At 38.5% G+C, this 23,609-nt stretch overlaps 2 protein-coding genes across 2 annotated transcripts; one reads left to right on the top strand and one right to left on the bottom strand.

Moving 5' to 3' along the window:
- Positions 1 to 500: 500 nt before the first annotated feature.
- On the bottom strand, positions 501 to 13,823 carry LOC139934854 (T-complex protein 1 subunit delta-like). Its single transcript, XM_071929265.1, has 13 exons — positions 13,557 to 13,823; positions 10,014 to 10,066; positions 9,455 to 9,544; positions 9,191 to 9,299; positions 8,892 to 9,034; positions 8,268 to 8,389; positions 7,356 to 7,491; positions 6,684 to 6,823; positions 5,667 to 5,763; positions 4,928 to 5,035; positions 3,836 to 4,201; positions 3,246 to 3,359; positions 501 to 2,846 (listed from the first exon to the last, which is right to left on the bottom strand). The coding sequence occupies exons 1-13, from the start codon at positions 13,666 to 13,668 to the stop codon at positions 2,832 to 2,834; spliced, it is 1,605 nt and encodes a 534-aa protein (XP_071785366.1). The 5' UTR covers positions 13,669 to 13,823; the 3' UTR covers positions 501 to 2,831.
- A 233-nt stretch (positions 13,824 to 14,056) lies between these two features.
- Positions 14,057 to 21,724, top strand: LOC139934843 (protein FAM161B-like). Its single transcript, XM_071929254.1, has 3 exons — positions 14,057 to 16,103; positions 16,961 to 17,060; positions 18,097 to 21,724. Exons 1-3 carry the CDS (start codon positions 14,062 to 14,064, stop codon positions 18,421 to 18,423), a joined length of 2,469 nt encoding a protein of 822 aa, XP_071785355.1. The 5' UTR covers positions 14,057 to 14,061; the 3' UTR covers positions 18,424 to 21,724.
- Positions 21,725 to 23,609: the final 1,885 nt, after the last annotated feature.

Here is a 23,609-nt window from a genome sequence, read left to right as displayed (position 1 = left end):
CATCATAAAACCTTTCTTGATTACAAGTAATGGGGAGAGGTTGATGGTATAAAACATTGTGAGAAACAGCTCCCTCTGAAGTGACGTAGTTTTCGAGAAAGAAGTAATTTTCCACGAATTTGATTTCGAGACCTCAAGTTTATAATTTGAGGTCTCGAAATCAAGCATCAGAAAGCACACAACTTCATGTGACAAGGGTGATTTTTCCCTCAATATTATCTCGCAAATTCGACGACCGATTGAGCTCAAATTTTCACAGGTTTGTTATTTTATGCATATGTTGAGATACACCAACTGTGAAGGCTAGTCTTTAACCAACACACTTTTTTGGAAGCGGCAGCACTTCAAATATCAAATAATGAAACACAAGGGAACACATGGGTTATACAATCTAGTAAGGTGTATAGCAAAACCATGCTCATGAAGTACACAGGTGTGTTCTATCGGCTCAATATACATTTACACCAAATCAGCAATTAAAAGACACTGACAAAATGGACTGTAGTTATCAGCTTTATTTTCACATTTTTCACTTAACATGAAAACAAAAAACTTATAAAAAAAACAAGAGAAAGTATCAAACATGTTGCACACATAAGTTGGTTTATCTAAACCTACAATAAACTCTATTTAACAGCGTCTGGTTTGTGACCTTTCAGCGCCCAATTTCATGGCTCTGCCTAATGCCAAAATCTTGCATACGATCACCATTCTCCACTAGCAGAGCAAGAGCAGAGCAGAGCAGAGCAAGCGCCGTATTTCTGCTCAAGCTGTGTAAGCGTAGAATGCATTGTAACATGGAGTACACACGCATACATGTACAAGCAAAAATTCCCTGCAAACCCGTGAAATATGCTTGGCGTAAGCTCAACATTTCCTGCTTACACAAGCACTGATTCTTGCTTACGCCTACGGTATGCAGAGCCATGAAATTGGGCCCAGATCAGTTTTGTTACGATGACGAAATTTTAACCCATCTGATCAGTCATTATCAGAGCAGGTACACATACTGTATGTGTAAAGTGCCATTGAAAACACCAGAGGCCTGTTTTGCCAATCCTGCCCAGAACCAAGTTTGTTATAAAATTCACCGATTGAAACAATTACTGAGAGCTATGTGAAAACAGGTCATTAACCAGACACAATTCATGACAAAGGTCATGAAACTTGAAACTTAGTGTTCTGAAACTCAGTCTTTAGATTTGTAAAAACATTACTGGTATGATTGTTTTATTTCGGCATGAGTCATTCAGTAACTTATCAATACAGGGTGCGTTCACTAAGCTTCCCTGGGTCGACCCCGGTGTGTGGCGTTTTTATTTCCAAGGACGAATGTGGGTAATTATCTGCACACGTTTGTCCTGGAAAAAAACGAACCATAACTTTGTAATACTGTAACTTTATACTTGGACATTTCTGCCAGGTAAGCTCAAAAATGGTAATTCCTGCTTTCAATCAAATTGAAAGTATTAGAAATGTGACTAGATTACAAGTCACTGGCCTGAAAACTTCAAGTTAGGTTTGCCTGGCAGAAATATACAAAGTGAATTGAAATTGCACCCCAAAACACCTCAAAGGGATATTAATTTTGTTTTTGCAAGGGTTGTGGATTCGAATCCCACCCGAGTAACATGCATGTGAATGTGTTTTCACAGAACTCGGGAAAGTACTGAGTATACAGTGCTAACACACACCGGTGTATTGGTAAAAAACAAAATTAATAACCTTAAAGGAAGTAAGATGTTTAAAGAGATAGGCACAATTTCACAATGAGTTATAATGCGAGACTTTTGAACATACTTTATGTTTATTGAAGTTATTTGAGTAGGCCACTCTCACCTAGGTCAAAAGCAAGCTGCTTATTGTACAATCCTGTGCATGGTCACGGTGCATACATGGTCACCTGTGCGTTTGTATTGTTTGGTCACCATTTTACCAAAGATACAGCATAATGCCATCAATGAATAAGGTCCATTCTAAGAATTTTGCCCATGCTCAGAACTCGCAACTAATGGAAGTTTACTAAGTTTGTTTGCTGCCACCTAGTGTCCCAAAGTCTCTCATTGTTCTCACAAGAACAATTTAAGGTTTAGCCAAGACAAGACATACTTTTTAAAACTTTACTACTCAGTGTTGCTCAGAGGTTTTGTCTGTAGCTCTTTACATAAAAGCATGTTATTTGGCCCTTAGAAAAAAGCAGGAAAACTTTATTGACTACAAGGGCTGACCCACATGAGGCTTTTCAGGCTGTTTAATAAAACACTTTCTGATTTTCCTGAGGGCAAACAAATTCAGAAATCTGAATGATACAGAAAGAATATCAAGCCTGCTTTCAAAAGGTAAGTTCAAAACAAATGCGTACACAACACTTAGCAAGAACAAGAATTGTTGACAAAGGGCAGATTTCAGCATCCTGTCTTATTGCATGGTTCATGCTTTACATGAAGTGAATAAATGGCTTCAGATATGTGTAAACTAACCACCAAGACCAGCGGACTCACAAAATGATCAAGCTTGGTATTGCCTCACCTCATGCTAAGCATGGTTGGTTTGGCTGTGCGGTGCTTAATTCTTCAAAATCAAACTCTGAATTGGGGATAGCTTGGGTTTTAAACTTCACATGTCAATCGTTATAAGATGGACCAAAGAAGAACGTTGAAGATTTGCAAAATTGACTCACAAGACTACGGGGTTACAGTTTTGCTTTGCATGCATTTGTGTTGAAGTCAGGACGAGTCCATATAAGTCTGGTAGAAACGTCTGGCACAGCAGGGCATCAACATCACATAACGTTTATTTTTTGTTGTAAACGAAGAGTAGTCTTTTTAAGTCTATCCTGTGATGACCTGGTGTATAAGAAAACAGAAACAAAATATCACTGGGTCTGTCAGATTTACCAGTGCAGTAGCATTTATCAAGTTTCTTGAGAAAATACTTTTTGTAAAACTGTATTGTACTGGTTTTATCCGCTATACACTGACTTGCACCTCTGTGGGCCCCGGTTTGACTCCCAAACCAGAGCCTTGTATGTGGATTGGGTTTTTCAGTCCCTACCTGACTGCGTCGGTTTTCCCTAAAAGGGTTTTCCTCCCACGTCTCAAACGGAAATTTCTTCATTGTCTTCTCCACAAAAAGTTGGTGTAATGTTTCAACAAGGATGCTTTGCCGACTATATAATTCAGATTCAGATATGGATTCAACCCTTCATTGCTGTGATGGAGGTTTAGGAGGGCAAGAATACTTACAATGTCATCGATTTTCATGATACTTGTGACGCATTCTGCTGCTAGCTTGATAGCACTGGTTGATACTAATAAAGGTTGGACGACGTTCTCCTCCAGTATATTTGTAATTGCACCCTACAAAAAAAATAAAAAATGAAAACCATCATATTAGAAAATGAAGCAAATAACACATACAATTGCAACAACTAAATTCAGCCGTGTTGAAACGGTCAATGCCAATAGGAGACTTTGGGAAACTTTGTGGCAGTAAAAGTAACATTGTTTACGTTGTTCTCAGCATGTGAACTAACCTGGTAAGTCTGCTGACACAGTGTCCCAAAACATTCTCCAATATGAGTAAACAAGACAGACAATCTTTAACATAACATTAACATTAGGTTCATCTCATCATAAGATTGACGTCTGAAACCAAGGCGCTGCAGCGTCGTTCCAAACGATTGCGACAGTCGATCTTCTGACTTCTATTGCATCCAGTTGCTTCTGTTTCAGACATTGGACTTCTCATGTACTTAATTCAGAATTTGGTTCGGTGCGACTCTGGAGCACCTGTCTGAAACGGGTGTAACACATTAAAACAAAGTTGTTCCCACCTTGCGAACATTGATCCCTGCCGTCTTCTCCCCATGTGCATGTCTGTTTCTCAACTCAGTCACCACAGAGATTGGATTCAGACCAGCATTCTCAGCCAGGGTGGATGGTATGACCTCCAGAGCCTCAGCGAAGGCGCTGAAGCAGTACCCCTCCATCCCGGTCAAGCTGTGCGCGTACTCCATCATGCGATGGGATACCTCAATCTCAGGGGCTCCTCCGCCGGCGATGAGGGCCTTGTTCTTGACGAGACAGCGGATGACACAGAGGGCGTCATGGATGGAGCGATCCGCCTCTTCTAGGACTAGCTTGTTGGAGCCACGGATCAAGACTGTCAGCGTTCTCCCTGGGTTGGCTGCTCCTGTGACCTGCATACGCAAAATACACGGATCTTAGAAATAACATAATTTCTTGAGAAGTTACTGGATCGTAATGAATAAGATTTTTACAAACCATAAATTAATTGGCTTTGTTATAGATTCTCCTTCTCCCTAACAAAGACCAAAACAATATGATAGCTCAATGCTAGAACAAACATACTCTAATTATGGGGGTATGCCTGATCTCACGACTTATTATCCCTTTGTCCAACGAAATGGAACCAAATCGGCCATTATTGAAAACTAACAGATTGGGGGGGGGGGCTTTATAGTCAAACACCTTTCTCACACACAACCATCAAACTCACTCAACCCTCTAACTTTTTGTAACATTTCCCAGTGAGTTTGCCAAACGTGGTAAAAACCATTCAACTTCAACTTCATGTGCTGCGTATAATGAAACTACTGTGGACAGAACTAACTGTGTACATGTGTGTACAGTGTAGATGATATCATTTCATTTCGCAGGCTGGCAGAGTTTATCCGTCATTCACAGTGAATGATATTGAATGCTCAAACAGAAGGAGGGTTGACTGTGTACTGTGTAGTTTCATTCATCATCACATATCATATTGCAAGCTGGCATAGTTTATCTATCATTCAAAACGATTTTGATCAGTCAAAGAGTAGGAGGGTTAGACAAATTAACCTGTCTCCTCGGTATAGTTTTTCTGACCACCGAGGAGATGCAGTTTAAGAGGTCCTTCTATTTACCTTGACTACTTTACTAGTTCCTGTAGCAACCTCTTCAACTAGTTCAGCTGAGGCCAACATCTCTGCCGTGAAGTGGTCTATGCTGGCAATGGGCTTGCAGTTGATGGACTGATGAGGGAATGTAACAAATATATTACTTTATTTTATTTTAATTTAATTTTATTTTATTTTATTAAGCATCCAAACAGCGCAAGCGACAATAACAGGATGCATATGAATATTCAACATTATAAAACAGTAAAATGTAACCATTAATTATAGGAAATAAACAAACATTAAAACACGCAAGAGGGTAAAGCCTAAACCAAAAACAGACAGAAATCTTGCAAGACCCAAATAAAGGACAATGGACTATCAAGTCACTCATAGCATATTTAGGGATACCAAACTCTACGAGAAATAATAAGTATCTACCTGATCATTTAAAAGAGCAGCAAGATAAGAACAGGGGCATGGAGGCAATTGCCTCTCAGGCCTGATACTTCATGGAGGCAATGAAGGCAATTGCCTCCATGCCCCATGGTCATTGCCTTGGTGCCCTTGAAATGCTTCAGTAGAAGTTTACTATTTACTCATAGGGTGCCCTTTACAAAGCAGAAAATTCCTTGGCGTCCATGCTCTTTAAAAAAAAAAAGGAAGCATACAGGCCTGTCTTCTATGAAGTATCAGGGATGTACATAACAATAACATGATAAACCAAACATGTACAGCTAATTAAACTTGTAAGAGCCCTACATACCTTGCAGATGAACTCGATGTCTTCTCTCTCAATATCCTTGACCACCATGATCTTCATCTTGGTCAGGAAGTGCAGCGCTAGATCATTCAGAGCATCCCTGCAACATTGCACATATCAATCAAGTTGTTACACTTGAACACCTGTTCATATGTGTTTTGTTGTCATTTAGCCTTTGAGAAAGACTCTACTAGGGTCGAAAATGTCAGACCATTAACTATTTCTTGCAATTATACAATAGGTCCTCTTGGTTGGTGAGCAGTATGCAACAGCTAATTCTATTTACGCATATACTCTCTCTAGTAAGGCTAATGGGAACACCAAGTACATGAAATACTTCATGAGTTGTGGTGGTGCGAAAAAGAACAGCAAGGCCCAATTTCATAATACCTTGTAATGTATACTGTTTGAGCATGGCTCCCTGCTTATGTTTATTCAGCAGAAACATTTTCCCGGCACGATTTTCTGCTGAACATATTGTTGGGATTGGGCCCTGGTGGTATAACAACTTGTGGGCATAAGATGTTTACTGCTATAAGCCAGTTTGAGACGTGGTGGACATATACTATAACACTGTAAGGTTTTGGTACGTTTGTACACACCCAAACCACACAGTGCACTCCTATAGTTGCCACTATACAAAAAAGGCTAATTGGGGTATGACTATAGTCATAACCTTTTCGAGTCAACCAAAATCAACCAGAGAGTTCGGATGATTTTGGAGGATTGAAGCACATTTGACATTTAACTACACGAATACAATTCATATCGGTTGATTTTGGAGGAATGAGGAAGTACGCACCGTAAACAAACTCACATTGGTTGATCTTGGAGGGTTGAGAATGTTTGCTTTATGATGGGGTCGGGTGGGGCTAGGCCAAAGATGCAAGAACAACTAAACAAACTTAAACTGGAATGTATCTCCCCATATAAAATTCCCATAAAGCCGTCATTGGAAATATGTTTGTTTGCACCTTCTTCTCCTGCCTAAATCGTCTCCAACCACTTCTCGGTACTTACCTAAGAATAGATTTTTGGATGAGTAAGACATTACAGCCAGCCTTCTTGATCTGTTTGACTAGGTTCAGAATGTACGCTCTCTCCTCACGCAACACACGATCCATCTGGGTGTAGTCAGACACCACCACTTGGTTGTCCATCTAAAATGTGTAAAATGAGTAAAATGTGTGTTATTCACTAGTATAGAGTGGAAGACAGTCACAACTGAATCACTACCACACTTAAGGGTGTGACCCTAATTTTTGTTTTTAAAGTTGTGTATTAATTGTCTGAAGCAGTGACACTTGTGTCCTTACGCAAGACACTTAACCATTGCTTCATTCTTCGGTCCCATGTGTTGTGTAACGCATGCAAAAGAACCCTGTGCACTTATCGAAAAGAGAAGGGGTTCGCCCCGTGTTCCTGGCTGTTGCTGCTGAATGCACAGTAGCGCCTTGTAAACCCTTATAAGGTGCTACATAATTGGGTCTCAGAAATCATCACTTCAATAACATATCTTTCTGAAAGTTGGTGTATACTCAGCGCATTGAGTACCTTGTTGGTAGATACGCGCACTATATAAGACTTTAATATTATTTTAATTAAGTTAATTTTTACAAATACACTATGACTCACAGAAATATCGAAATCTAACTAATCCTATTTGCAGAGACACTGTCTCCTTGAACTTACGTCTGTTTTTGGTGGTGAGAGGCAGAACTGGATGAGACCAATGCGAGCCTTCTCCACCTTAGTGGGTCCACCGCTTCCTGCTGACCTCTGGGCGAACACCATGCCGTCAATCAGCTCAGTGTCTTCAATGGTACCACTGTGGGGAAACAGAGCAAGCAACAATAAGAAGGAGAGCGACTAGTCATTTTTACCTCATTAATCTCTTACATCAGGGCTCGAAATTAACACTGGACCACAGGCCCGAGATCAGTGACTTTAGCTTCGGGCCAGAAAACACATGTCCCGACAAGCCTGTTGGTTCGTGTTTTTTAACTGAGAAAATGATAGGTTAACTCAATGTGTAGTACCTTTGTGAACAAAAATCATTGACTTTCATGTTTTTTATCATGACAATAAATATTTTTGATATTTAAGGCCGTTTTTTTATCGGTCTCGTGATGGTCGCGCGATGGAAATTTTGATACGCGACACAGTTTATAGTCATGGCTGAGGCCTAAAAACTGTGTTTCTTTTTTTATCGTGCGTCAAGATTTCAATCGCCAGACCATTGTGCGTTTGACTATAAACTGGCCTTTAATGTAAAATAAATATTTTTCAATTTTGTTGAGTATCGAAGTGCACTTACACACAAGACAAATGATAGAGATTGTCTTTGTGTTTGTTCAACTCTTTTCCAGTTTGGTCTTATAAAGTAAAGTACCAGATGTTACTAAATTCTTGCTCAAAAATGCCTCATTGAACTTCGGAGAATAAGTACCTGACAGAAGAAAAGCCAACTTGTATAATTTTCCTCCATCTTCTATACTTTCAGTTCCAGAGTAACTTACATGACACTACCAAAGCAGAACAAAAAACCAAGTCCTCTATTTTGATTATTCTGACCAAAAACCAACTACGGTCACACACACTTACCCCAGTTTCTTGATGATCTTGACATCCCTAAGATCAACAGAGTTGGGACTCTTGGGATCGATGATTCTTAACACTGCGTCCACGGAGAGAGGAGCTAAAAGACTAGAGTACTGTGAAACAACCTGTCATATAAAAGTAGAATAACACTTGTGGTTAATTGGACAAACAATTGTTTTTGTTGTTGTTTTCTTTAAAGTAAATCAGGGTTCTCCCAAGGATTGTTCTAAATTGTTGGGCATTCTGGACCAAAATTTTGGAAATTTGGCAGAAGCATGCTGAATTTATTAATTAAGGTCTGTGGAATGTTTTCTACATGGTTTTCTCATGTGGGGGGGGGAGGGATAATAATAATAACCAGAGTAACATGCTTGTGATATTTTTTAAGAGGACTCGGGAAAGTACTGAGTATACAGTGCTAACATACATCGGTGCATGGGTAAAAACCAAAATTAAAATTCTTTATCCCGATGCAAAATAAACATCTCTAATAATAATAATAACGATAATTTTTGGCATTACTGTGAAGGCTCACAGCTTTCAGAATCAGTATCTTTGTACATCTGGGACGTTACCAAAGCAATTAAAAGTTTGTATTCTACTGCGGTATCTTTTCATTCAGCTTACCTTAGAATTGAGAGAGGTACTAGCACTCTTGATGAGTGTCTCTCGATCACTCAGATCAATGGGCACTGCCATTTCAGTCAGGATCTCTACAGCCTTCTCTGCTGCCCGGTGGAAAGATTCAGAGATGGTCGTAGGATGAATGCCTGAGGAAAAAATATTAAAAAAATAAAAAAAATACTGGAATACAGAAATTTGATAAAACAAACTGCTATCAAGTTATCAACCTTTGCAAGTAAACCCAATCAAACTTGATGGTGATAAAACAGGCAGGTAACTCTCAATCAAACTCTTTTCCTCACCCTTTTTGAGAAGATTTGAAGCTGCTGCAAGAAGACTTCCTGCAATGACAACAACCGATGTAGTACCATCTCCAGCTTCAATGTCTTGGGCCTTGGACAGCTCCACAAGCTGAAATGAAACAAACACCAAATGAATCATCTAACAAGAGTTGACCTGTGAACTCAAATCAATCTAGAAAACCCAGACTTGAACAGTTACCAGACTTTCATGTCTACTTGGGCCGCTACAGGGAAACAATGTTTTTTTTCTTTCTAGATCCTTACCATTTTTGCTGCAGGATGTAAGACCTGGATCTGTTTAAGAATGGTCGCTCCATCATTGGTAATGGTCACATCCCCATTAGCACTCTGAATCTGTCAAAACACAACAACAACAAAATAATTCAAAATATGTTTTATCCAGTCAAAAAGGATTTGTAAACGAAGCAAAAAACCCAGTTATCCATACAATAAATGTATTCTTCAGATGAGCGGTCCTAAATAGCATCCATGATGTTTCTATTTGCCATGTGACCTTCAAAATCTTTATACTTCCCCTTGCCTGGAATTTCAACTTTGAGAGGGCCATTTCTACTGGAAAATCTTAAAGCCTATATGAGACTTTTGAACAGAAAAAAATGGCATGCTTTCCAAAACACTTGCCAGTTATTGGACCAACCATTAATAACAATTCATCTGCAAACTTACGTATGGTAGCATCATTCATCAATTTTTGTAAGCTGCCATTTCTCTCTTTTAAGATATCAATGCCCTTCTTTATGTGTCCGTTTCTTTACAAAGCGAAAAACCTGAGGTGAGTTTTTTTAAAAGAGAGAAAAATTACCATTTTGTCCATACCGCGAGGACCAAGACTAGTTCTAACAGCATCAGCAACAGCTAAAAAGAAATAAATTTAAAAAAAGCGATTTAGGTATGTTATTCTTAGAAGGAAGAATTAAATCATACATCTAAATTAGGATTAAAAGTGCATTTACATTTATTTTCCTATATGTCAATTAAGAAATTCAAACCCCAAAGAAAATGACTATTCCTGTACTTGGTACTAAATTTATAATAACAATAATAATACAATTTGTTAATGTTTTTGCACCAGGTGCTCCCTTAAAACGCTCGCGCGCTCTTTACTTTAAAAAATAGGCTTTTGTTTTAAAGGCAGTGGACACTATTTGTAAATACTCAAAATAATGATTATCATAAAAACCTTACATTGTGAGAAACTGCTCCCATTGAAGTAACGTAGTTTTTGAGAAAGAAGTAAATTTCCACGAATTTGATTTCAAAACCTCAGATTTACAATTTGAGGTCTCGGAATCAAGCATCTGAAAGCACACAACTTCATGTGACAAAGGTGGGTTTTTTTTTCTATTATTATTCTCACAACCTCGACCACCAATCGGGCTCAAATTTTCACAGGTTTGTCATTTGTTATTTTATGCGCATGTTGAGATACACCAAGTGAGAGACTGGCCTTTGACAATTACCAATTAGTGTCCAGTGTCTTTAAATCGTTCAAATTAAAAATATCACATTTGATTTAGTGGTGGTTTTTTTTCAAAACTCGACCCTCTTACATAATTGACTTTAATTGGTTTTATATTATTTATTCAAATATATATGTTTGTAAATAGTTTTTGTAATTTTTAAATAATGTTAACGAGTTTTTAATCATGCACAAGAACAAGCTAAAATTCTCTGAGATTTTCCATAAAATGAAATCAAACGGAGGTTGCATGTTTTTTGATTTAAATGTGCTCGCCACAATTGTGTGCAACGTAAGTGATAACTTGAGGAAATTGTGACAAAAACATTCTGAAATTTGTTTGTATTCGACCTTGGCTTCACGTTTTCTTACATTCATTGTTATCAAAAAAGCAAATAAGTAAATAAAAGTTTTTATGTGTACAACATGCATGCATGACTAGGTTCCAATTTCATGGTTCTGCTTACCGCCAGATTCTGCACTTACGAACACAATTCCGCCGCTTGCAGTGCAACTGAATGGCAGCACAAGCCTGACAAGCCGAAAATCCCCAAATTCCCAGCTAAAAAACCTGTGAAATACGCTTGACATAACGCCGACATAACAGTAAAGAGTCCGGCAAAATTTGCCCTTTTTCACAAAACCTCAACAAGTTTTATACCATTGGAAAAAGGACGGCGAAAGCAAATCAATGGTGTTTATTTTATTTCAATAGCTTGTTTAATGGAAAAGCTTTGCTCATTTAAACATGGCAAAGGGCGTTTTGAGTCTGTCAATTTCTTACTGATTAAAAGAGTGGTGAAACTGCTCCTGATTTATTCATTAGAGCATACCAGACATAATAAATTTGACAAAATTGAGCTTAGTATTCACATCAATGGGAAAATAGGTGATAATTGTGCCTCGTTTACATATTTTAAAGCCTAATTATATATTTTAAAAAAGGTAAACAAATTAAAATACATGAAGCGTGAATACATCTCTTTTTTCCCATTTCAGGTACCTCAAGTCTTGAAGATTCAAGCAAGTCAGTTTCTAAGACATAAGCTGCATATTTAACCGCTACCTTGGCCTTTGAAAACTGCACTTTATGCCAATAAACAAATGCTAATAAAGAAATATGGGAATTTGTGTGGTAATTTTTTTGTAAAAATAGTTACCAAGTATTTTATTAAAAATAGTATCAATTCATTATAGTAGTTTTGTTTACTTGTCTGTTTATTATGACTCAAATTTTAAGCCCTTTTTTCATTTTGGAAAGTTAAAATAAACATTGCCAAATAATATGTCTTCAAATTCCGCACAAAAAACTTATTATTATTATTATTATTTATTTTTTTTTTTCTTCTATCTTATTAAACAAATAGTAACAAAAGTCAAGTTTAAAACATGTATGTAACCTCGAACAATGGAAAGAAGATAAAAAAAAAAGGCCATCAGAACATAATTTATTTTAACCCTCTCTGATTCTGAATTATTAAAACCAATAAATCCCGGGGCGGACGTCGCCGCCCGTTGTTTCTTATTAGGTCTGGTTGTGTATCAGCGAATTGCACAATCTTTCAAAGACTGGTGTCCACACTCACGCGGCAACGCTTGCTGATAAGCCATTTTTAAGTCAGGGGACAAGACCATTGGAATGGCAATTTGCGCAGACACGGTGTGTCGGATAGTCTTGGTTGGATCCGGAAATCAGAGAAACAGTGCGCCCGCTACGTTCATTCATCACAAGCGTGTACAGTTTTTGCCGTGCGTGCAAAGATCGAACGTTGGCTGTGTGTGACCACGCAACACCAATGGTCTTGGAACCAAGACTATGTGTCTGAGTGCGCAGACTGCCGCGCTGTGTTCAACCATCGACCCGATTTCGATGTTTTTTTTAAAGAAGCTTCTCTATAAATTTGCTTTGCGCTTGTTTGCGATAGTTAATAAAACAAAAAAAAGTGCATAGACACCCAGTTCAGAGTACAATCTTTCAAATAGAGTTCTGTCAAAGAACTGTAATGACCTATAAATATGACATTTTGAAGCATTTTCAGGAGAAAAATCGACATAATATGTCCGTATTTCATGTGTTCGAAAAACTGGGCAAAAATTCCATTTTTATTTACGTGAATTATTTCAAAACAGTACCGTTGGAAAGCTGACAAAATTCTACATCATGTACTTTGGTTTCTCACATTATCTCGAAAGAAAGAGCACCCTCCAGTATTCTTGAAAATATATTTCTTGTGGCAGTCGATAAAATGGACGTTCAGAAATTTAGACGCGTCAATATCTGGTCCCAAAAACGCAAAAGTAAACTTAATTTTTTACAATTTTACTGCAGCTTTTTCCCAAGATATTTTGTTTTCTATGGATTTATTTATCTTTATTCTTCTGGAAAACTGAATTCTTGTTTGATTTGGACAAGGTTAACGTTATCAATTGGCGAGTTATTCACAGCTACTTTTCACACACAAACAGATACATTTTACAAAACTGCCATTTTGACAGACTCGCTAATAACAGCAGAGAAATTCCCTGCTTGTGCAAGCGCCGATTCTTTCGGTAAGCAGAGCCATGAAATTGGGACCAGATGACCAATCACAACAATCAGATCACAGTATGCTTATGTCATGACCGAGCAGACACTTTAGTTGGCAACAGTTGACAGATGACACCAAAAATGCCGGCAAAATATCCACTGTCTTTTTAATTTGATTTGATAATGATATGCCTACCAATATGAAAACATATAAAAAATACATTTATAACTACGGCAGAACATTCAGAACATTGTGTACATGACGAAATAACTATAGCAATAAAAAGAGATACATGACTACGAGTTTGCTAGGATGTTGTATGAAGGCCTACGGTAGACATTGAATTTTGTAATCTTACCCTTGGCTGCAGAGATGTTTGTTTCGCGGATCAGAGCTGGCTTTTCCTTGTCTTTGTAAGCACTCTGAGATTGACCACCTCCTTGCGATCTTACCATTTTGAAATCAGGCATTCTGTGACTGTATATTTATTCTTCCAGTTCCGGGAGAAAGATTTTGTTGATGGTTTTTAAATTGTGCGATAATGGAGGATTTTAAAGCACAGAATAACACATGAATGACACAGTGAATTCAACAACCCTACCCTGGGTCAGAGGTCATAGATATTTCTCGAAGGTAAGCAGACTCTCTCAAATAATGTTTTCTAAAAATATATATAGAATATTATATGTTTAAACTTAATCATACTAATAATATCACATTAACTTCAAAAACGTGTAAAAGATTAATTTTAATCTTTAAATACTAATAAAACACTTATTATTTGCTTTGAGAAGACATCAACAATTAATTGTTATGAATTTCCTAATTTTGAAATATTTTTGCAGACGAAAATAAATATCAACATGGCAACTGGTGTTGCAGGGCACGCTTTGTCATCAGTGACAAATTCTTGTGTAAAACTACCTAGAAATCCCAAAAGCAGACTTGCTGCTACTTTCACCGAAAGAGGGGGATCGTTTAAGCCGACTGGTTCAAAGCAGGTGAATGGCCGAAGCAGTAAACCGAGGAACACCGCTCCCGATTATGGGGCGTATGACGGCAGTGGAAATGAATACGAAGAAGACGGGACAGGCTTTGTTGACAGCCGCGTTGTCGACATGGTCGACAGAGTTGGTGCTGCTGAACATCAAAGTGGTGGGCAGTTTTCTGCACCAACTGATGAAATGTTCGAGAATATCAGAAACAACATCGATACTCTTACAGATGAGGAGTTTTACAGGAACTTGGTTGACATGAAAAACGAACACAGGAAAACACTATCAAGATTGGAGGATCTGTATGACCAGAAATTGTCACTAAACGAAAATGAAAATGAATATTTGTTAAGGACGGCTATGGCGCAGGAGGAACCACCATTTACCAAGTCTGGTCCTGTTTATATTGGTGACCATAAGCTACGCCACATAGATGATGAAATAGAACAGTTTGCAAAAAGTCATGACTGGTCTACAAAGAAAGACAATGTTAAAGACATGTCAGCAAAGCCTCCCATTGGCCGACCCAAAACAGCATGGGCAGGTAAAGCCAGACGTAGTCTACGCCGCAGTGTGCCTTCAGAGTCTTGGAATGACATTACCTGGACAAGTGAAAGTGGTCACGATACTACTAGTGGGTCAGAGTTGGAAATGACAACAAGTACTCGGAGATCCCGTTTGTCTGACTCATCCTACTCTGCAAATCAAGACATGGTTGGTAAGATGTGGGACGACTTTTCAGTGGATGAGTATGCCCCTCGATCTCGATCAAGAAGCAACTCAAGAGCATCATCAGTCAAAAGTACTGGAAGCATAAAGAATAAAGAATGGTCTCCTAAGATTACCATCCCAAAGCCTTTCAAGATGACACAACGTGATGCATCAAAGGAGAGAACCAAATCCAAGGCCTGTTTAGAGTTGGAGCATGATCTGGCTGAGAAGGAGAAGGCTGTGGAAGCCGAGTGTCAAAAGCAGTTCAAGGCAACTCCAGCACCAGCGCACACCTTCATGCCACTCTTTGATGAGATCAGAGAAAGGGAAATTGAACGAAGCAGGATGAACCAAGAGAACAGTAAAACAGTTCTACAGTCGCAGCAGAAGCCATTCAAATTCATGAAACGCGAGGAGGAAAAAAAGAAGCACCACAGGTCAAAATCACTGCCGCTAGCAGCAGCAGCCAAAGTGAAGAAGCCAAAGTTCAAGGCGAGAGATGTCCCAAAGTCTGTATTCGACCCGACTGTCAATGACAGAATTCTCGAAGAAGAAGAGTATCGTAAAATCAGAATCAAGATGCGATCAGAGGAGATGCTTCGCCAGTCTGCATTACCTCCCAACATGCAACTTCGGGGAAAAGAGTATACAGATGGAAAAATGAGGCAGAAACTGTACAAGAACAGAGAGAAGAAAGCTTTCATGACTACCGAGCACAAGTTTCGACCTCAGGTCAATGGTGATGTGCCCGACTATGACCAACTGTACCGGCAATTCCAAAGTGACGTCCAAATGAAGAAGAGGGAGAAGGAGCCAACTGTGGTACAACCTTTTAACCTCCGCACATCTCGCATTCCATCTAAGATTGATAAGATCAGGGAGGAGTTGAAGAGGGAAGAAGATGATCGAAAGGAGAAATTTCGGGGATCAACCTCAAGATCTCTAAGTCTGCGCAGCTCTCTTAATATCTCTGAGGACGCCATCCCAGCAAAGACGACAACGGCCTCCAAATTGAGGATGAGTGTAACGGAAAAGAGTCTCAAGGCGAAAGCAGAGAAGGAGAGGGAAGCCATTGAGAAGGAGAGACAGAAGAGAATCAAAGAGCGGAAGCTGAAGCAGTTTGTCTCCAAGAAGGCCTTGGCCAATGACTATTCTGAGAGTCTCTCTGCTAGCAGTAAAACCAAGCTTCATAACTACATGTAAGGAAGATGAATGTGACTGCCAGGTTTTATATATAATAATGGAATTTAACAAAAGTCCTTGCCTGCACCATACCAGTTAATTTCATGGCTTGAATTTCCAAGAAGTTTCAGTACACATGGCATGTTTACGTAGCACCATGTTGCTCGGGACCAGAGAACAAATTTTCCATGCATTTTTCTCTAAGGCTTGGAAACCTTTAACAGAAAATCTATAAAATATTTCTATCTTGTTAAAACTTGTGAAAGGTTTAAACTTTTTGCAAGCAGTTTTGTTGTAGTCCAAATTATTTCAAGCAAAACATTTTTTTATCAATGAATAACGGCCCCCAAATTGTAAATCCATTTGCACCCATGTTTCTAAAACATTGCTAGAGATCGATTTTTCTAAATAATTGTTTTGAATACTGTTTTGACCCAGTTCATGGTGCGCACTTACGTGCACCTATCCTGCCAACCATTTTGGTAGTCGGTTAAGCGAATGAATTTTGACTCCCAAAATAGTGGGAATGGTAAACACGCAATGTGCCAAGTAGTTTTGGTGCAAGACCTTTTGTTTTGATTTGTCACTAGTTTCACCGCGAGCGAGCACTCATCCACGAACCACTCTGAGAGCTATCTCACTTGAAGAATATGTGGAGTACATGTACATTTTATCCATTCTGTGTGCTTTGTAAATTTACATTCAGTGACAATCATTCATACATTGTAAACTGTAGTAAACAGATCTTTACAGAAAGAATACCATACTTTTATGACTAATGAGGTAATTTCACAGAAATATCAGTTTGATAATGCATGTTTGTATTGCTTTAAAATATGTTTTTTTTACAATAGTTTTTGTTTTCTGTTGACAGCCAAGCAGGCCGTTCGAGACAAGAGGAATATGATCAAGAGTTGAAGGAGATGATAGCAAGAGTGGATTCTAGACCTCTACTTTTTGAGAGACAATCACAGGTAAGAAACAAAAGCCGAGTCACACTGCAGCGATAACAATGGTCACGATGGAAAGAGAACACATTCTATTGGTTGAATTAGCCTGTGCGTATTCTGCGTGGAGCAAATTTAACTAATATAATGCATTCTCTTTGCGTCGTGATGGTTAGGGTTTTCGTTATCGCTGCAGTGTGACTTGGCCTTTTAGGCCGAAAATTCATAGTGTTTGGTATGCGTAGTGCGCAATCCTGTAAAATGAAAGCACACAACCAGCAATGCAAATTTATGTTGTCATCTAGCTCATAGTGTCCTTTCAATTTTACATATTGCACATTACACACAACTCATTACAGACTCCATTCTTGATTGGTGCGCATTAGTTGGTCATCATTGGGGTTGTGCATCTATGTTTACTTTCCTTAAAAACGGAAGTTGTGACCTCCGGTTAATTTTGTTAGTAATTGTTTCCACCAATTCCAATCAGCCTACGACCTACGTACACATTATATGATGTTGTTGTGAGCTGATTAAAGGAGCAAGACACTTTCTAAGAGGGATCAGGACTAACAAAGAAACCCTTTACCAGGTCTTCACAGTCACAAAACCACAAAGTGTGGTGGTTTACAAAGCAAAATGTACTTACACATTTTAGAGGATTGACAAAAATGTATTACAAATTGTAGGGAATTAAAGGTAAGACAGTTTCATCAATAATAGACCAAATAAGTTTTTGTTTTTTTTGTTTTTTTTCACTGTTGCTATAACCTGTGACCTTTGTTAAAGGATAGGTCAGCATTTTTTTTTTAAGGGCCAAAATGCATCTATAAAGTCGGCAATTCGCCCTGGGGTGGATTTCACAAAGTTAGTCCTAACTTAGGACTAGTCCTAAGCAATGCTAAAAGATAGGACTGGTCCTAAGTTAGGACCAGTAACTCATCCTAACTTAGGACTGGTCCTATCTCTTAGCATTGCCTAGGACTAGTCCTAAGTTAGGACTACCTTTGTGAAATCCACCCCTGGTTCTGTTATAACTCTTTGTATGATTTTGTGTCTGAAGGTTGGCGCTAAGAAAACGGCTGAGAGAAAATACCAACAGGCACTAAAAGATGCCGGACTGGATGAGGAGTTTCTGGTACGCAAAGGCCGCGGTAGTACTCAAGCATCCACCTCCTTGTACAACGACCCAGAAGATAGCGACGACGACGATAGTTATCAGTATGGTAAACAAGGCGACAGTAGAGATTTCTCAGTGGGTAGTGGGGGTAGATCAACACGGGGTGATCCTAGTTACAACGATGACTTTGAGGATGGTCGTGATGATGACAACAGATCCGTCAGCTCTATACATACTGAGGAAGCTGACGAGACATACGTTGTAGAGTAATAACTCAATGGTGACATTGAGCATCAGGGTATGCAAAACACCAATTTCAAAGAGCTGCTAAGCATGAAACTTTCTTTCTTGATAAAAACAGGTTTACCAACCAAATTTCTATTTGTTGCATATTGCTTGTTACTGGTATTCATCTGTTGTTTGCTTATCCTGAAAATCATGTGGAAATTTGCTTGGTAGTCCTGTTTTTATTAAGTAAGAAATGTCATGCTTAGCAAATGTTTGTGCTTAGCAGCTCTATGAAATTGGCAAATTGGCCCCAGGTCTTAAATTCATTGCTCTGCTTACCTTAGAATTTTGCGCCGAGGGCACATAGTTCTATGGGACATAAGCGCAGAATTCCATCGTAAGCCAGAGCCATACAATTGGGCCCTGCACGATTGAGCCACAGTTCCATTGTGAAAACTGCATATTTTGCATTGCATTCTCATTGTAGTTGAATTTGAACCAGTCACTTCCTTTTGCAAGGACTTTCTTTCAGATGAAAGAATGAGTAGTTTGCAGGATTATCCAAAACTAATGGAGAGCTTTGTGTGTGAGAACTTAAAATAACAAGAATTTGCCTTATTATAGACTTAAACTATATTTAACATTCATGTACAGCAGAGCTCTGTTGCCTTACCCTTTTCGCTCAGTAGCATTAGTCTTGCGGTTAGTGCTGGAATAAGTAAATGTACGTAGCCCAGTATTATTGGAGTTGTGGTTTGTGATTGAATATGATAATATTACTGTTAGTGGCCTTTATATACAATGGGCCCTTTTTCTTTAGGCTGTTCATTTAAAAGCAAATTTTAGCAAATTTCTGGCTGGTAACCTATTTTTGCTTAGTCAAATGTTCTTTGTACTAAGCAAGTTTTTTGTGCTTAGAGGCTTTATGATATAGGGCCCTGAACATTTCCTAATTAACAATCTGTAGTCAAAATATCTGGTACATTTTTGCTTGAAAAAGGGCAATAACTCAATGTTTTCACGACGTCACAATCTTGGTTGAATTCCCCTGTATACATACAGGGGAATTCAACCAATGTGTGACACACCCAGCTTGAATAACTGTCTCAAACTACCAATGGATGTTCGATGTATGCAAACATGAAATGATCTTGACCTTTGAGTGTAACACAAGTAGGATAGCTAGCCCTGATTTACCAAATGGCAAGCAATGGGGTGCCTGTTTTGGTTTTTTATAAGGGATTCAATTCAAGGTTGCTGCTCAGTTACAAAATGGTCTTTGGTTAATTTCATAGCGCTGCTTAACAGTAAGCAAATTTGCATGCTTACTGTAGCAGCAAAATTTGCTTAAGCCTTAGCGTATTTCACAGGTTAGCAGAAAAATTGGCTGGCCATATTGCGTGTTTACCGTTGATTTGCATTGTGACGTCATTTATTTTCGTGCGGTAAGCGCCGGAAGGTTAGCATGCCTTTTCGTGTGCTTACGGTTAGCAGCGCTATGAAATAGAAACTGCAAAGTAAGCACAAAATCGGCCGCTAAGCAGCGCTATGAAATTGGGCCCAGATGAGTTGAATGACGATCAGGCCTGGAAGTTCACGGAGGCCAAGGCCTCTGTTGTCCTTGTCTTGGCCTTGGTGCCCTTTTCAAATTTTCCCGTTATAGACGTTAAGATTTTCCAATGAAAGTGCCCTTCGCAATAGGAAAATGGCTTTGCCCTCTCACAGATGAAATTCCAGGCATAGAGGATTGTTGCGTTGTTATTCATTTCATGGAACAAACTGGTGTTACTGTATGTAACAAAGTTGTTATGGCTAATGTTTTCAGTAAATCATAAATTTATGGGGAAAGTGTACATATACCAGTTGGCTTGTTGTGTATATATATTTTTAAATGTTAGGGATTTCAAAATTTATAATCATCCTAATGAATGTACACTGTACATATATGTATTTGTCAATATTAACTAGTGTTTGTACATGTATTTAATACTTTATTGAAGAATTTTTATATTGCAGGATGCACAATGCATTGAGTTATGTAGTTTGGTTTAAAGGAACACATTGCCTTGGATCGGTCGAGTTGGTCTTTGAAAAGCGTTTGTAACCGTTTTTTATAAAATGCATATGGGTAGAAAGATGTAAAAGTAGAATAAAATGATCCACACAAACATGCCTCAAAATTGCGTGGTTTTCCTTTTACCTCGTCGACTAACACGTCGGCCATTTATGGGGGTCAAAATTTTGACTCCCATAAATGGCCGACCGTGTTAGTTCGCACAGTAGAAGGAAAACCTCGCAATTTGGAGGCAAACTTGTGTGGATCATTGTATTCTACTTTTCAAACATCTTTCCAACCATATGCATTATATAAAAAACGGTTACAAACGCTTTTGTTTTGACCAACTCGTCCGATCCAAGGCAACGTGTTCCTTTAAGTCTGACATGGGTTTTTAATCGATAGAGCAAGGTGAAGCATACCTTGTAATGAAACGTGTCCATCAGTCCAAAAATGTTGTATCTCGATTTTGCAAAACAAGTTGTAAAAATGCAGGAAAATGCTATAAGTTTAGTGTGCACAAATGTGATATTTCAAGAAACATTTTTGACACTTTCGGTTTCAAACTGGCATAAAGTATAATTACATGTAGTGCTATTACAGGAGATACAATGTTTTGCTCTTCGTCGGTCGTACCACGAACTGACCTACACTGTAACTGACTCAAATCAAACATTTTTGCAAAAAAAATTAAAACAAACAACATATTGACAAACTCAATTCTGTTAACGCTATCAGCAAGTTTCAGTGCCTAATATGTAAAAGTTTGGTAATTACACTAATTAGAAAGAACGACGCATCGCTGGACTTGCCATTTTGTCTTTTCACAAAGTCATGAAAGTGTCGATACGCCACTTTATCAACAGTTATCTGTTTAGGAATTAATTACTAATTAAAAATAGGTTTAGGGATGAAAACACATTGATAGTTCTGTATGAATAAAGTATTCAGCTTTGTTTTCGTCATAAAATACAGCAGTTTGAAAAGTATTGAAACTTCAATCGTGATTTTCTCCCAACTTGTTTTTAAACTGTGAACGAGTAAGGTCAGTTCATGGTAAGAACAGCGACTTGACTGTCACGATGCTACCATCCTCTCACAGCCTTTTACATGTACGTGCACTACTACTAGAGCTTTGTAGTTGAATAAAATACTTTCAGCTTTAGTAATTGTAAATGACAGATCATTGTTTATTGTAATAAATTGGGCAAAGGTAGTCTAGATGAAGTTTAAGTTTAATTTGTTTCATTCATTTAGGTCTTTTTAACTTCTAAGGTGTAATTCTTGAGATTTTCATAATAAACATAATTGAATAGAATTGAATTGATCAGACATACAACTTTTTAATTGCAAAAAGAAAGGAAGAGATGCTCAACTACACTTAACTCTGTTCAGTGTTTTTTAATTTCCTATGGCGACATAATTTCCCAGGCAAGATTCGAACCCACAACCATTGCTATTTTTACAGCAGATGTTTTAAAGGCAGTGGACACTATTGGGAATTACTTAAAATAATTATCATCATAAAACCTTTCTTGATTACGAGTAATGGGGAGAGGTCGATAGTATAAAACATTAGGAGAAACAGCTCCCTCGGGAGTGACGTAGTTTTCGAGAAAGAAGTAATTTCCCACGAATTTGATTACTAGACCTCAAGTTTAGAATTTGAGGTCTCGAAATCAAGCATCAGAAAGCACACAACTTTGTGTAAAAAGTGTTTTTTTTTTTTCTTTTATTATTATCTCGCAACTTCGACGACCGATTGAGCTAAAATTTTCACATGTTTGTTATTTTATGTATATGTTGAGATACACCAAGTGAGAAGACTAGTCTTTGACAATTACCAATAGTGTCCAATGTCTTTAACACAAGTGTTGGGAGTCCAGACCTCAAAGTATGAGACCGAGACCTTGATCGAGACCTTCAAAACTTTTTACCACAGAGCTTGCTCAGTAGCTAGAGGTAGTTCAATCAGTGGTGGGTACTACAACACTTTAAACTTTCAATGGAGATGAACACAAATTATGTTAATTTTGGATTTACCCATAAACACACCGATGTGTGTTAGTACACACATAATGAATGTTTATGAGTGCAATGGTGCGAATATGTTCATGAGTTGAAAGATGGAATGTTCTATTCAACGAGGCGGAGCCAAGTCCGCCTCGTTGAATGGAACATTCCAGCTTTCAGGAATGAACATATTTACACCATTGCACGAATGAAAAACATTCATTATTTGTTTTATATAACATTCAAGTAGATCTTTGTCATTTTGATTGAAAGATACAACTTTCAAAACAAACAAAGCGTAGGCCTACAATTTTTAATTGTGGAAGCCGAATGCTAGTAATTTTACTAATATGCCTTGCAGTAACACTGCTGCGTTACCAAAGACATGCGCATGCAATGATGTTTTTACTCAGCTTTTTTGTTCCATCCGAAAAGTACTATTGCACGCTGGCAGCAATAGTACCTCTCGGATGGAACGAAAAAGCACGGTGAGTGACTCAGCGTGCAATGGTACTTTTATTTGCTATCACGTGACAGACAATCCTCCAATCAAATGGCAAAGATCTGCGTGGGCGTTATATAACACTGTATACTGTACTCAGTACTAACTTTCCCGAGCTTTGTGAAAAAATTCACAGGCAATTACTTGAGTGGGATGCGAACCCACGACCACTGCAATTCTATAGCAGTGTCTTACCAACTAGACTACCGAGATTGCCCGGTAGCTAGAGGCAGTTCGAATCCTATATTTTAGCAGCGGGTACTGCAACGATTTAATAGATGAAAATTTGCATTGGGGATAAAGAATATTTTGTTTTGGTTTTTACTCATACACCGATACTGTATACTTGGAACTTTCTCGGGGTGAACAAAAATCACAGGCATATTACTCAGGTGGGATTCAAACCATTTTGATGTTCTTGTTCCTGACTAGGGATGAGGAGTCCAGAGTGTACACTGCTTACCACACACTGGTGATTGGTAAAACACAAACAAATAAAAGACCAGCGATATTCACGGTTGGCTTGTGCGTAAAGCGCTCGCCTCTCACCAAGGTGACCCCGGTTCGATTCCCGGTCGGGGCCATATGTGAGTTGAGTTGTGCGTTGGTTCTCTGCTGTGCCACGAGGGTTTTCCCAGACTATCCGGTTTTCCTCCC

Source organism: Asterias amurensis, chromosome 1 (genome assembly GCF_032118995.1).
Source record: "Asterias amurensis chromosome 1, ASM3211899v1".
NCBI lineage: Eukaryota > Metazoa > Echinodermata > Asteroidea > Forcipulatida > Asteriidae > Asterias > Asterias amurensis.
This window is presented reverse-complemented; position numbering and strand designations above follow the sequence as displayed.